This window comes from Canis lupus, chromosome 9 (assembly GCF_003254725.2).
Source record: "Canis lupus dingo isolate Sandy chromosome 9, ASM325472v2, whole genome shotgun sequence".
NCBI classification, from domain to species: Eukaryota; Metazoa; Chordata; class Mammalia; order Carnivora; family Canidae; genus Canis; species Canis lupus.
The window spans coordinates 44,127,679-44,141,126 of record NC_064251.1 but is presented as its reverse complement, the minus strand read 5'-3'; the positions used below and the strand labels follow the sequence as shown (position 1 = coordinate 44,141,126).

General features: G+C 57.8%; 2 protein-coding genes across 10 annotated transcripts in view; one reads left to right on the top strand and one right to left on the bottom strand.

Annotated features, from left to right (window-relative positions):
- Nucleotides 1-4,428, top strand: part of FAM222B (family with sequence similarity 222 member B) — an 83,520-nt gene extending 79,092 nt beyond the window's left edge. For 8 of the 9 annotated variants that reach the window (XM_035721544.2, XM_025476360.3, XM_035721543.2 and 5 more), the window contains one exon: nucleotides 463-4,428. In XM_035721544.2, the coding sequence (XP_035577437.1) occupies nucleotides 463-2,069 (1,607 nt within the window). In that variant the 3' untranslated portion in view covers nucleotides 2,070-4,428. The remainder of the gene's footprint in view (nucleotides 1-462) is intronic. The other variant, XM_025476365.3, reaches the window with a different exon arrangement.
- Nucleotides 4,429-6,721: 2,293 nt separating this feature from the next.
- Nucleotides 6,722-13,021, bottom strand: TRAF4 (TNF receptor associated factor 4). The gene is made up of 7 exons (XM_025476366.3): nucleotides 12,746-13,021; nucleotides 9,578-9,629; nucleotides 8,864-8,968; nucleotides 8,628-8,789; nucleotides 8,377-8,538; nucleotides 8,132-8,287; nucleotides 6,722-7,867 (listed from the first exon to the last, which is right to left on the bottom strand). Exons 1-7 carry the CDS (start codon nucleotides 12,886-12,888, stop codon nucleotides 7,235-7,237), a joined length of 1,413 nt encoding a protein of 470 aa, XP_025332151.1. The 5' UTR covers nucleotides 12,889-13,021; the 3' UTR covers nucleotides 6,722-7,234.
- Between the last annotated feature and the right edge of the window lie 427 nt (nucleotides 13,022-13,448).

Sequence of the window (13,448 nt, the reverse complement as noted above, 5' to 3'; positions counted from 1 at the left end):
TCTGTGTAGAACCTTCACCCCCCAAGGCCAGCATGGGCTGGTAGGGACTTGGAGAGAGTACCATATACGGGAACCAACCCTCAATTAACCTTTGTGAGAATTGGCCAGGTCTGGCTCTCCAGAATCCAGGACTTTGAAAGTTCCTCTGTTGATCTGATCTTTGGTGGCCTCATTTATAAATGAGAATCCTTGATAGTAGCTGCCTTCTAAAGCAGGAGTGAGGATTCATTGAGATAGCCTGTCACTCAGCACCAGGCCTGCCCAGTTACAAGTACTGACTAAACATTAGCAGTGCTCATTACCATAGGGGCTCAGTAAGACTGGGTCTAAGATGAAGACTAGAACTTCTTTATCCCCTGCTCCACCTAACGCCCTCAAAAGGGGAATCTAGAAGGGCTGGTTGGCTTGGCACTCATGAGCTCCCTCTCCTTCTTTGCTCTCCTTACCCTTCTCTCTCTCTAGGGGACACTACACAGAAAATGAGAGCTGCTCACTATCCTACCCCAGCCGAATTGGACGCGTATGCTAAGAAGGTCGCAAACAACCCACTGACTATAAAAATCTTCCCCAACAGTGTGAAGGTTCCCCAGCGGAAACACGTTCGTCGTACTGTGAACGGCCTCGACACATCAGCCCAGCGCTACAGCCCCTACCCGACTCAGGCTGCCACCAAGGCAGGCCTGCTTGCCATTGTCAAAGTGCCAGCCAAAAGCATACTCAAGGACTTTGACGGCACCCGAGCCCGATTGCTCCCTGAGGCCATCATGAACCCCCCAGTGGCGCCCTATGCTACTGTGGCACCCAGCACTTTAGCCCACCCCCAGGCCCAGGCTCTGGCCCGCCAGCAGGCCCTGCAGCATGCACAGACCCTGGCCCATGCCCCTCCCCAGACGCTGCAGCACCCTCAGGGTATCCCGCCACCCCAGGCGCTGTCCCACCCTCAGAGCCTCCAGCAGCCTCAGGGCCTGGGCCACCCTCAGCCCATGGCCCAAACCCAGGGCCTGGTCCACCCTCCAGCCCTGTCTCACCAGGGTCTCCAGCACCCCCCCAATCCCTTGCTGCATGGAGGTCGGAAGATGCCAGACTCAGATGCCCCCCCGAATGTGACCGTGTCTACCTCAACTATCCCCCTTTCAATGGCGGCCACCCTGCAGCACAGCCAGCCCCCGGACCTGAGCAGCATCGTGCACCAGATCAACCAGTTTTGCCAGACGAGGGCAGGCATCAGCACTACCTCAGTGTGTGAGGGCCAGATCGCCAATCCCAGCCCCATTAGTCGCAGTCTGCTCATCAATGCAAGCACCCGGGTGTCGACCCACAGCGTCCCCACGCCAATGCCTTCATGTGTGGTCAATCCCATGGAGCACACCCATGCGGCCACAGCCGCACTGCCTGCCGCAGGCCCTGTCAACCTGCCCACAGGCATCTCTCGAGCCCCCACTGGCTACCCTAGCGACCTCAAGCCAGTCGCCTGGAACCAGCACCAGCTGGCTCACCTACAGCAGATGTGCAGTGAGGCTGGTGGGACGCCGGCCCCTGGCCTGACAGGCAAGCATGCAGCAGGACGCGAGTTGGCAGGGCCTGGCTTTGTGGGCAAGGCCCCTGCCTACCCGCAGGAACTCTGCCTGGCACAGTCCTTCCATCTGAAGCCACCCCTGGAGAAGCCAACCCCATCCCCGCCCGTCAACGGCCTGGCAGCCCCACTGGCCTACCCCAATGGTCACTACTTCCAACCCCTGTGGAACAACATTCTGCCCACTCCCAATAGCGACAGCTCGGGGTCTCAGGACCTCGCCATGCCGTTCCATGGTGGGCAGCCCACGGGTGCACCCCTTGACTGTGGGACGGCTGCTGGGGCCCACTACCGAGCAGGGACTGGGGGTGGTCCAGTGGCAAGCCAGAACAGCTTGATGCAAACAGTGGATTACCTAAGTGGGGATTTCCAGCAGGCCTGCTTTCGAGAACAGAGCCTGGCCATGCTGAGCAAGGCCCACCGAGCCCCTGGCAACCGAGCTCCTGATCCCACAGATAGTCGAAATCTTCATATTCAGCACCCTGGGTATAGATAGGTAGCCCTGCTGCCCTCCACAAGCTACACATCATACATCACCCTCCTAGGTTTAGACTTACTTTGGAGTCATTGGATAGTTTCAAATTTTTCGCTCCTCCAATGTGATCATTCTTAGATGTCTAAGGGAATTTGGTGGGATCTAATTGAGGACACCAGGGGATGCCCTGTGCCCTCATCCTCCCCTCCACCATCCCCAGTAACTTCTGGGTTTATGTTAGGCCCTAACCCCAACTCCAGGCTTTTCTCTCTGCTGCCAATCAATCCCTTTACCTTGGCTGTTTCCCGCCAGCCACCTCCTGTCTTCTTGCACCTCTGCCTGTTCCCCTCAGGACTGAGGTGTGGGTAAGGTAAGGGCCCTGGGTGAGGCAGCTGTAGGTGCCCAGACCCTTAAGCTAGGCCTCTCCCTGTCTGTCTCTTTGGGACTAAGAAGCCAGACTTCCCAAGTGCTCTGGAAGCAAATTCCTTGTTCACCCAAAGATCTCAAATCAAACTCACCCAGTCTTCACCTCCCCCCACCCCCCTCCATTCCTCAGGGCTTTGTTTTACATCTACATGGATTCCAGAGCCACTGCGCTTGTTCTTGCTACTCCTCAAGGGCACCCTGCAGGTACTTGGCCATAGCCTTGAGACGTGGGGAAAAGATCCTTGTGTTGGTCTTAGTTCCTGACACCCACCCTCCCCCGGCCCCTTCCAGCCCTAGAGAAAGGTAGTAAGGTAGTGAGCATTCAGCCAACCCAAGATCCTTTGTGACCCAAGATCCCTTTGTCACTGGTGTCACTCTCCTAACTCACTTGCTGCTCCCATCCCTTACGCCCCTCCAAAACCTAAGCAAAACAAAACAGGATCTTATGGAACTAGGTAGGTGAAGGATGATCACATTGGGGTTTGGAATTAAAAACACCAAAAAAAAAAAAAAAATGCATTTGGTTCTCTCTACACTGGCTAAGAATATTGCTCTACACTGTAAGTTTTAAATGTCCTGTTTCTGTATGAATGTAGTGTGGGTTTGAGTAGCGTTGTGTGAGCGGCCCCACAGGTACATTCACCCTCTAGTCACCTCCTATTGCAGCCCCAGTTTAATGAAGAAAGAAAGAAAGAAAAAAAAAAAAAACACAAAGCCTTAAGCTCTTTGAATTCTTCCTTTACCAAATGAGCATGGTTCTAACAGCTGGAGGTGGGTCTACATGGAAAACAGCCCCTCCCGCCCTTGCCCATCCTTCACCCCATGCTCGATGTGTCTCACTCCCAAGTGACAAATAGTTGGCTAGAAATTTAAACTTTTCTGTAACTTTAAATTTAGATCATTTTGTAATTTTTTGCACCCTTCTGTTAAAGATACATAGTTGGGGTCTTTTTTTTTTTTTTTTCTTTTCCTTTTTAAACCAAATAAGCCCTTACCTTTCCTCTTGTCTCTGGGGAATGTTAGCTGATGTTCTTATTTAAGATTTGGGGTTTTGTTTACTATACTATCCACTGTTCTTTAGCCAGAAATTCTCTAGTGATCTGAAGCAATGTGACTGAAGACCAGTTTTTAAATTATGTGTTGGCAAGTTGCCTTATATTTAAAAAGAGAAAAAAAAAAGAAAATGCCTGATTGTGTCATGCCAAATGATAGCAACATGAAGTCCTAATTTATTGTTCCTGATGTCCCTGCCGTCTGTGAACACTGGTACCTCCCTGTCCCTGAGCCCTTAGGGGGCACCTGCAGCTTCTGGTGCAGCCCACCCCCACCCCCAGCCCGCCCAGGCATTGACCGCCATCTCACCCAGGGCCCCCTTCCGGGTCTCGCTTCTCAGAGTTACAGTGAAAGGGCACCACTGTTTCCCCTTATCCCTTGCTTGATTTCCAAACCAGGTATTTTTGCCGTAATTTTTTCCAATGCCTCTCCCTGAGAGGTGAGCTGCCATCTTAGGAAATTGGACCAGACACCAACTTGGGAGCTTTAAATCAAAACCTCAAACCCTCAAATCTCTTCCTGTGTAGGGGTGCAAATTTCTGAAGCTCTCACTCCCACCCCTAGTCTGCATGGAAAATGTACTGTGACCCCCCCCCTCCCCTGTTTAACTTCCCCCCCAACTGCCCTTGCCTTTGGTGTGAGATGTTTCCTAGTTCACCCTGAGCCCCTCTCCCTTCTCTGCCAGCCAGTCCCCAACCAGCAATAAGGGTCCAAGCCAGGGCCTCCTGTCCACACTCCCTGCCTCCATCCCACACTGCCCCTAGGGAATACCTGGATTCCCTATGCTGTCCACATACTGTAGCATTCATTCTCCATCTCCCTCATCTTCTCACCTGTGGTGGTTTATGGGTGTGATGGGGTTTTTAAGATTATTATAAACCAGTAAAAAGAAAAAACTGACCTTCTGATCTCGTCCTATTCGTTGAATGCTGTGAATGTGTGAGGTGATTTTTCTTGTAATGGTTTCTAACCTGTCTCATTTCTAGAAGGGAAGCCAGTCCTCGTTTTTAAGAGGGGAGCCACGTAGTGTTTGTCCCACTCAGGAGCCCTCCCAGTCTGTTACCCCAGAGCAAGTGCTGTGGTGGTTGGAAAGTATGGGGTAGTCACTGCAGCCAGCTGCCCAGCCCTGCCGGCTGGGTGTGCTGTCACTCTCACTCCAAGGACCATTGAAAAAGGGATCTATCTGGTTTGCTGATAAGCCAACTGAAGACTGAATGTCCCTCCCTCCCCTTCTCCTCCAGCACTTTGGAATTCTGAGGGCCTCTGACAGTTGGAGGTCATAGGTGCTGTAATCTATAACATGCAAAGTGCCCCCTCAGAGTACAGTCCCTTCTGGGCACGCCCATCTCGGGGGGGGGGGGGGCTTTAGAGAAGGGCTTCACCTCCTTTATTCCTTAGGCCATCCCAGTAAAAACAAGCCTTCTACCTGGGTTACATACCTGGAGTCTGCCTAAGGTCATACCTGGGTTACATACCTGGAGTCTGCCTAAGGTCACACAGCTATAGAGCTGACCCACAAGGTGAGCCCAGCTCTGTCTTGCCTCTTAGGACAGGAGCTTGAGTCCAGCCCACATTTTGATGCAGAACCTGGCCTGAGGGGCACCCAGGTGGCTCAGCAGTTGAGCGTCCGCCTTTGGCTCCGGGTGTGATCCCGGAGACCAGGGATCAAGTCCCACATCGAGCTCCCCACAGGGAGCCTGCTTCTCCCTCTGCCTGTGTCTCTGCCTCTCTCTCTCTGTGTCTCATGAATGAATAAAATCTCAAGAAAATAAACCAAAACAAAATCTGGCCTGAGTTCCACAAAGCAGTTCTGCTTGCTTGCAGCATCGCTGGAATGAGGTTTGGGGTCTGGAGTCAAGTGCAACACCCACTGTTGAACACAACTCTAGAAGCTACCGCTCGACCTTCCCTGTCCGTGTGCTCTCGAGTGGTGCACGGCACAGGCCTGCCAGCAGAGGGGGCCCAAGCTTGACCCAGGGTGTCCGGCTTCTCTGGGAAGACGGATGCTGGACGCACGGTTTTCCACCTGTTGCCTGACGCAGGCATTTGGCAGAGCCCAGGCTTTTCCCTACCAGTTTCCTGGCATCACTGTACCAAGATGGAACCATCTGGAGAAGCAGTCTTTACTTCCTCAGCAAGGCCACCAGGGTCCCATCTCCCCCTCGGTCAGTGAATGTGACCTTTTGAAGGTCCTTAATCCTAACACAAGCTCTTTTCACTTCAGCCTGTGTGGCAAAGTGAAGGCAAAAACTCCAGCCCTTGAACCTGCCCCTTACTAAGGTAGTGGTAGTCACACACTGGGCCTGTTCCCAGGGCCAAGCAGAAAGAGTAAGGGACTTGATTGATTGTGAAGTTTGCAAGTCTAGGGGAATAGGAATACTCCCTCCATCTTGCCAGTAAGTCTTACAGTGCCCCATGTAGCTGAACAACTTGCCAAAAAGCAAGCACAGCAAGGATCCAAACTCAATTCTACAGCCAAAATTAAAGGGAGCTATACTACCAGGATTGCTAGAGCTTCCAACAGAATCCAGGCCCTGTCCCAAACCAGCTTGAACGAGCCCTGAGAATTCGGCTCACGCCTCCATTCCTGTTTTGTCAGTCAAATGTGGGTAATCACAGGCACTGAGGCCTCTATGAAAAGTAAACAAATATGGATGAGAAAATCCAGGTGCCCTGTACATCTCACAAGGCCCATGGCTTAGTCCCTGGATATGGGCTGGGCTTTGGGGCTGGATGAACCTTCTGTCAAGCACGTATTTTGTGCTAGGAACAAGCACTGTCTTAGGAAGTCTTCATCACAACCAGTCGAGATAGGTCCTTTTAGTTTGGGGATGGGAGCGATTTCATTGGCCTGTTGTATTAAATGAAATAATACAGGTAAAGCACCTAGCGGTGTCTGCCACGTGACAGCTATCATTACTGGACCAAGAAACACCAACTTAGGGTGGAAACCCTAGGCTTTAGTGGAGCGAGGATCAGGGGACTCCCAACTTCTAAAATGTTCAGAGCCTGCATCTCCCCATTTAACCACCAGGCGGCAGAGGCAGGCAGCTGTGCGCCGCACAAAGCCGACGCGATTCCCCTGCCGTCCGCCAGAGGGCGATGCAGCAGCCTGACTTCGGCCCTGTGACCTCGCAGTCGGGCCCTGCCTTCCAGGGCCCTGACCATCCCAGATAAGTCAGGCTGGAACCAAGTTAATAAATACAATTCAGGATTTATTAAAAACCAGGGCTCCCCCGCCGTGCTCTCCTGGCACTAAGTAAATAAATAACCGGAGAGGGCACAGCTGGGGAAAGGGGAAGAGAAATCAGATCTCATCAAGACAGATTCTTTGAACTACCCCTCACTTTCCCAACTCCCACCCCCCACTATGGCTCTTGGGACATAGCACCAGCAGGTACCTCAGTCCCGGGTAGAGTGTGGCCGGCACCAAGGCATGTCTTCCCTGCCCAGGAGAGGAGACAGACCCTGGGATCACTTGTTTCCAAGCCCTTGGTGACCCCAAGACCTGCTCCACCCAGGGGCCAGGGCTGAAGCACCAATAGGAGGCACCTGAGGGTAGGAGGGAAGGGGGGGAGGGGGAACGGAGGAACAGAACCTAGGCAGCAAAAGAGGCTGAAAGGGGGTCCGGCCCCCTCTCCAGGTTCAGCCAGTTCCCGACTGAGGTCACATTCCATCCTCCCTTTCTCCTGGAGCCCTGTCTGCACTCAGCTGAGGATCTTGCGGGGCAGTTCAACAGAGGCACGGATGAAGACGGCATCATCCCGCACATAGTTTCGCTTGCGGATATCCTGGTGGGAAATGAACTTGGGATAACCAAAGCCCAGAGAACTCTCATCCAGGGAGCCCCGCCAAGTACCCGGTTTTTGAAAATTCTTCCAGTTTGGGTCAGGGTGAAAGGTCTCCGTGACATGCTGTGGCTTAGCCAGCCCAGGGTCGCTCTGATCCAGCAGGGAGAAGGTGACACGGCGGGCAAATGGCCACTCCAGGAGATTGTCAAAGGCACCTGGCAGCACGCGAATGTAGAGCGAGAGGTGAGTCCCCTCGCCGCTGCCGTTGCCATTGAGGAACGCAGAGACCTGCAACTTGTAGCCGTACTTGTGTGTGTAGAAGGCCGGGCTGAAGCACTCGAGGTTGGGCTTAGCTTTGGCTTCCTGAAGCCGCCGTCCATAGCTGCCTATCTTCCAGATGAGCACGCCGTCACTGCCCACCGACAGCTCCTCCAGCTCCCGCCGCATCTCCTGCAGCTCCTGCCGCTGCCGGCTCACCAGGGCACACATCATGGCCAGGTGTGGCTTCACACTCTCCTCCACATGCCGTGCCATCGCCAGCTTAGGACACTGTTGGCAAAGCCCAGAGCAGGCGGGGGGGGGGGGGGGGGGGGGGGGGGGGGGGGGACGACACACAGTTCTCAGCAGGAGCAGGCCCAGGGGAGAGGGGGGAGGGGGGAGAGCTGCAGGTACCCAGCTCTGAACGGGGAAGATAGAGGGCACTTAGGAGGCCAGTAGCGGCCTCACAGCAGGAACCACCGTGGGCCTGGTCTGCATATGAGGCTTCAGGGACCAAGGGGGCCAACGGGAAAGCAGGACATCTCAACATCTCACCCTGTGTTTGCAGCCGGAGTCCTTGAAGGGACACAGCACCAGGGCGGTGCTACAGCTCTCCTTCAGATGGCCAGGCAGGTCCTCCCGAGCCACCGTGCCCACACCACACTGGTTGGGGCAGGGCACAGGCAACCTCGGGCACTGGTACTGGTGGCTCTGTGGCCACAGAGGCAGAGAAACAGGGATCAGTAGCTCGATTCCCCACTCCCTGCCCACCCCACGCCCACACTCGGGAAGGGCCGGACCTGGATTGTGTCAAAGACGAACTCCTTGGTGCAGTAGGTACAAGGCTGGGTGCGCTTGGGGCACTCAGAGGCAGCGTGCTGGGCCAGCAGGCGCCGCATCATGCGGGCACCACACTTGTTCTCACAGTACACGCTCTCTTGGGGGCACACGCCCTCGTGGCTCTGCGGGAAGGCCAGAAAGGCCGAGTTGAGGGATCCCTGGGCTACCAGGTGCCCGACTCTCCCCCTGCCCTTCACCAGGCCCCTCTCACCTCAAAGGCCTCCCCGCTGAAGTCACAACCACAGAACTCGCACTTGAGGCGCCGCTTGGGGCAGTCGTGTTGCAAGTGTGCCGGCAGATCCCGGCGGCTCAGCTTGGTGGGGCAGCGATTGGGGCAGGGGATGACATTGAAGCTGCATGTATTCAGGTGACTCTAGGGAGTGGGGGGAGGCAGTTAGTGCCAGCCGGCAAAGGGGTTGTTCCCCGCCCTCCCCACCAGAGACTCACCTGCAGGTGCCGGAGCGGCCCGCTCCAGCGGCAGCCCTCCTCACTGTGGATGCAGCGGATCGCCAGGCTCAGCACCTGCACCTCCAGCTCCGGGTCTGGGTAGATCTGAGTGGATGCAGAGGAACTGGTCAGGGTCAGAGCCTGCTACAGGCCCCAGTTACCACCCCCACCGCCCCCACCACCCCCACCACCCCCAGACAGGCTAGCTCTACCTTAGAGTCAGTAACGGGTTCCCTGGAGCTGTATTCCCCTCTGTGCCCAGAGAGAAAAGGCCCAGCAGGTGGTATCTGCTCCACAGCTGGACACCAGGGTCTCCAACCTGCCTGCACAGGACACTCCCTCTGGAGTGGTAGCCAATCAGCCTGCTCAGTTCCAGGCAGCCCCCACATCCTCTGCTTCCTTCCTCCTGGTAGAGGGGTCCTGGCCCTCAGCCACTGGTCTGGCTTGCCCCCAAAGGGGAGGGGGAGCCTTTCTTCTGGGCACAGAGCAGCTCTGTGCACCCCCACAGGCTGGGCATTGTGCCTACCCTCCAGGGCAAACACTGGCCTCATTTGCAAACTGGCCCGGTGGGAGGGAAGAGGCCACCTTTGTGGGGGCACGATTCCACGGTACAGGGTTGACATTGGCCCTGAGCCGACTGGCTGCCAGCAGCTCCAGCCTCCACCAAGGGCAAAAGCCTGTAACCTGGGCCTCTGCCTGGCACTGTGGACTCACCTTGGCATAGTCCAAAGGAAGTTGGTCCTCAGGGCATTTGAAGACTCCTTCACTGTGAAGGGGGAGGGGCAGGGTCAGGCTCCAGCTATGGGAAGGGAGAACCCAGGCCTCACCCCCTCAACCAGGGCAGCCTCACACTCCCTCTCTAGACCTGTTCTCAGCCAGAGGCCTGTGGGTACCCACTATCCCCAGAACCCCAGAAGATCCTAGCTCTTGTCCTGGATAGAGGGGTTCTGGGCCCAGTGGAGGCAGACAGCTGCCTCAGACAGCATTTGGCCGACAGGTGGCAGCTGGTACCCCTCCCCCCCAGGAGGGCAGCTGGACTGGAAAAGGCACAGGACACCTGCCCTCTCTCCTCTCACTGGCTGATGGTGGGGGGGTTCGGGGATGGGCTGAGATTAAATTGCAGGGCTGCCCAGCCCCCATTAGTGCTCTAGTCCAAGAACCCAGGTCAAAGGTCAGTTTGGGGCCAGTTTACCCTATCCCTTCCCTCCTCCCACAAGGGTGTGTCTTTTTTTTTTTTTTTTTTTTTTTTTTTTTTAATTTTTATTTATTTATGATAGTCACACAGAGAGAGAGAGGGAGGCAGAGACACAGGCAGAGGGAGAAGCAGGCTCCATGCACCGGGAGCCTGATGTGGGATTCGATCCCGGGTCTCCAGGATCGCGCCCTGGGCCAAAGGCAGGCGCCAAACCGCTGCGCCACCCAGGGATCCCAAGGGTGTGTCTTCTAAAGCAAAGAGGAGAGGCTCACTCCGAGGCACTTGTTTACACTCCCATCCAGTCCTACCACCTGCCTCTGGGAAGGGGCTCCGTGCCTCCATTTTGCAGATGAAAGAACTGAGACCCACAGCAGAAGCAGCACCTGGATGTCTGACTGATTCCAAACCTCATATAGGTTCTACTACACTGTACACACAGACAAGAGGCAGGGCAAGAAAAACCATGCAGGGGGCACAGCCAAGACTCTGGTCACCACACGGCATGCACTGAAAGCTTTCTGACCTTGCACCAAAGAACCTGTTGGCACACCTCCTTCCGCCAACAGGGCCTTGCTGACCCTAGCCAGGACCAGTCACACATGTCTGGTGTGGCCTAGGCAGGGCAAGGGCTCACCGGTAGGACTTCAGGCATAGCATTCCTGGCAGATGTGAGTCAGGGAGGTGGGAGGCAGAAATCAAGGCGGAAGCGGAAGCCACATGGCTGCCCTGTCCACGATGGTACTTTGTAGGACATGGGCAGCCCAAAGGATTTCTAGCACCCACCTCCTTACCCCACTACCACCAATGACCATGCCACCGATGGCAAGAACAATACATGTCCAGGCACTGAAGAGGTGTGCCCATGCCCACAGGGCAACCAGCCTTCCTGGACCAACCTGAGTAATAGCCCTGGCAGGAGTGGGGAAAGAGGGGTGGGCCACCGGGGAGGGGTCTGCCTGGCTGCTCCAGGAATGTGCTGATTTAGAGGTTTTGGAAACAGGGAGGGGACTAAGGCAAGTTCCCAGGCTTCAGGCAGATTAGCCCGAGCAGCTTGGGGCCCAGCCAGGACAAAGGTTCCGCCGGGGCTATGGACACCCTTGCTTGTAGGGTAGGGGGTGGTGAGGGACAGAGCCTGTTCAACCACTTCTTTCCTTTGGGGGCCTCAGCTGCACAGCTCAGGCGCTGGGAGGGGGGGCGGAGAGGCCGGGCCAGAGATTGCTCCAGGCTGTGCAGTGGAGGCCCAGACCCAGGGGAGAAAACAGGATGGGGGGAGGTGGCTGTGGGAGAGGAAGAGGGGATTTCCGGGAGGGGGAGGGGCAGAAGCTGGGGAGAGGGGCAGAGGAGGCGGAGGGAAGCCGCCTGACAGCCCCCTCCTCTGCTCCCTTCCAGGCAGTCAGGGTGGGTCAGCTGCGAGTGGGGGCAGGGGCTCAGCTGGCCTCATCTGGAAACCAGAGGGCCGGGAAGGGCACCGCAAAAGACAATGGGACTGTGTGTCTGTAGGGGAGTATGTGTGTACAGTGAAGGGAGGAGGGAGGAGGGTGAGGGTAAGGAGGAGGGGGCAGCACAGCAGCTCTCACAGGAGCATATGTGAGGGCAAGAGCCGGCCCAGGCTGTGGGGAACTGAAAACAAAGGGCCTGCTGAGATTTCCGCCAGCTAGGGGCTGCGGAGGGCTGAGAGACGGAGGGGGGAGCACTGAGGCAGGAGCCCCAGAAGTGCTCCCTGCCTGCGCCCCTAGGCCCCCTCAGCAAACAGCCTCCTGACAGCTTTCCCTTGTGCTCTCGGGGCACGACCTCCACAGAAGTGGGGGCTCCCTCATCTCGCCTTCCCACACCGGGGCCCGAGCAATTCCCAGCAAAAGAGTTTTAGATTCAAGACACCGCGGAGCACCCAAAACTCAACAGATGCCCCAGAGCCAAGGGGTCACCCGGATCCCCGGGTCAGTAACACGCAGGGTGCGACCCCCTCTCTGGCGATTTATCAGACCACCCCTGGTACTCAAGAGCCCCAGTGGCGAGGAGGGGCACCCCAGGGGCCCAGTGCTTCAGGGGCGGTCTGTAGCGTCACTATCCTCCCTCTGCTGTTCGACCAAAAGCAGCCGGGGCTTGGGGGCTTAAATCCCAGCTAACCCTTTAAGGGACTGTGCGACCGTAGGCAAGTCGCGGCCTTTCTTTGAAGCTCTTGTTTCACCATCTGTGAAATGGGAGAACAAAAGCTGCCATTCTCGGATTGTTCTTAGAATCAGAAGAGGTTAGATGGGCGGAAACTCCAGAGGCTTAAGGCGCGGCGCGGGCAGAGGGTTCGGCCTCCCTTCCCGTACGGATTCAAAGTTCAAGGATGCGGCCGCTCCGGCTGGCGGGGGGCGGGGGCGGGGGGCGGGGGCGGGGGGCGCGGCCCCGGGCCAGAAAGGGCTTCTCCCTCCACCACCCCGCGGGCTGGCACCGAAGTCTTCCGACCCCGCGCGGCCGCCGGCCGGGCCCCGGGCCCCGGGCCCCTTCGGATTAGTGCGTGGGGTCCTCCCTCGGGGTCTGACGTCACCGCCTCCGCCGTGACGTCACGGTGGGCGCCCTTGAGATCACGGAGCCGCGGCGCAGACAAAGGCCCGGCGTGCCTCGGGCCCGGGCCCCTCCCCAGGCGCCGTCCCCCCTCGTCCTCGCCACCGGCCGCTGCCCGCCCCCCCGGCCCGCACCTGAGGAACTCCTGCAGGCAGGTGTCGCAGAAGCGGTGGCCGCAGGTAGAGACCTGCACAGGCTCGCGCATGGGCTTCCCGCACAGCGGGCACAGCAGCCGCCGCTTGGGCTTCTCCAGGAACTTGTAGTCGAAGCCAGGCATGGCGGGCGCGCGGCGGGCACGGGCGAGCGGGGCCGGGCACGCGACGGCCCCACAGCCCGCGCCTCGCTCCGGCCGCGCTCCCGGCTCCGGGCGGCGCCGACTGGCGGCCGCGGCCTGCGCCCAGCCCCAGAGCCCGCGCGCCCGCCCGCCGGAAGAGGGGGTGGAGCCGCGCCCGCGCGGTCCTAGCGCCCGCCGCACCCAGCTCCCGCCCACCTCCCGGGCTCGAGGCTCCGGGGTCCGCGGGCCGCCGGCCTGGCGCCCTCCACCGCGCACCGGCTCCTCTCTCCCTCCGGGAAGAGAGATCGTGGCTCCGCTTCCTTCTCCCCAGGGCTGGAGGGACCCTGAGGCTCGATAGGGCGGAGGGCCCCGGCGGCTGGGCCGGGCCGCGCCACAAAGGTTCGCTTCTCCAGAGTCGATGGCTCGGTCTCGGTCTCGGGGGGCCACGTGTCGCCCTGAGGCCCGGGACTCCAGCTTGCAGGTGCTAGGCAGCCGAAGCCTGGCAACCAGATCTGGGGAGCTCGGCTGGCGCGGAGAAGCCGGCCTGGGCGCTGGGCCAGGGG

Excerpts from the sequence above, each read along its gene's own strand:
- TRAF4 (XM_025476366.3), bottom strand. The coding sequence starts at position 12,888 with ATGCCTGGCTTCGACTACAAGTTCCTGGAGAAGCCCAAGCGGCGGCTG. Across the intron at positions 8,790-8,863 it reads GGCCGCTCCGGCACCTGCAG|AGTCACCTGAATACATGCAG; the intron begins GTGAGTCTCTGG and ends CCCACTCCCTAG. Across the intron at positions 7,868-8,131 it reads ACTCCGGCTGCAAACACAGG|TGTCCTAAGCTGGCGATGGC; the intron begins GTGAGATGTTGA and ends CTTTGCCAACAG.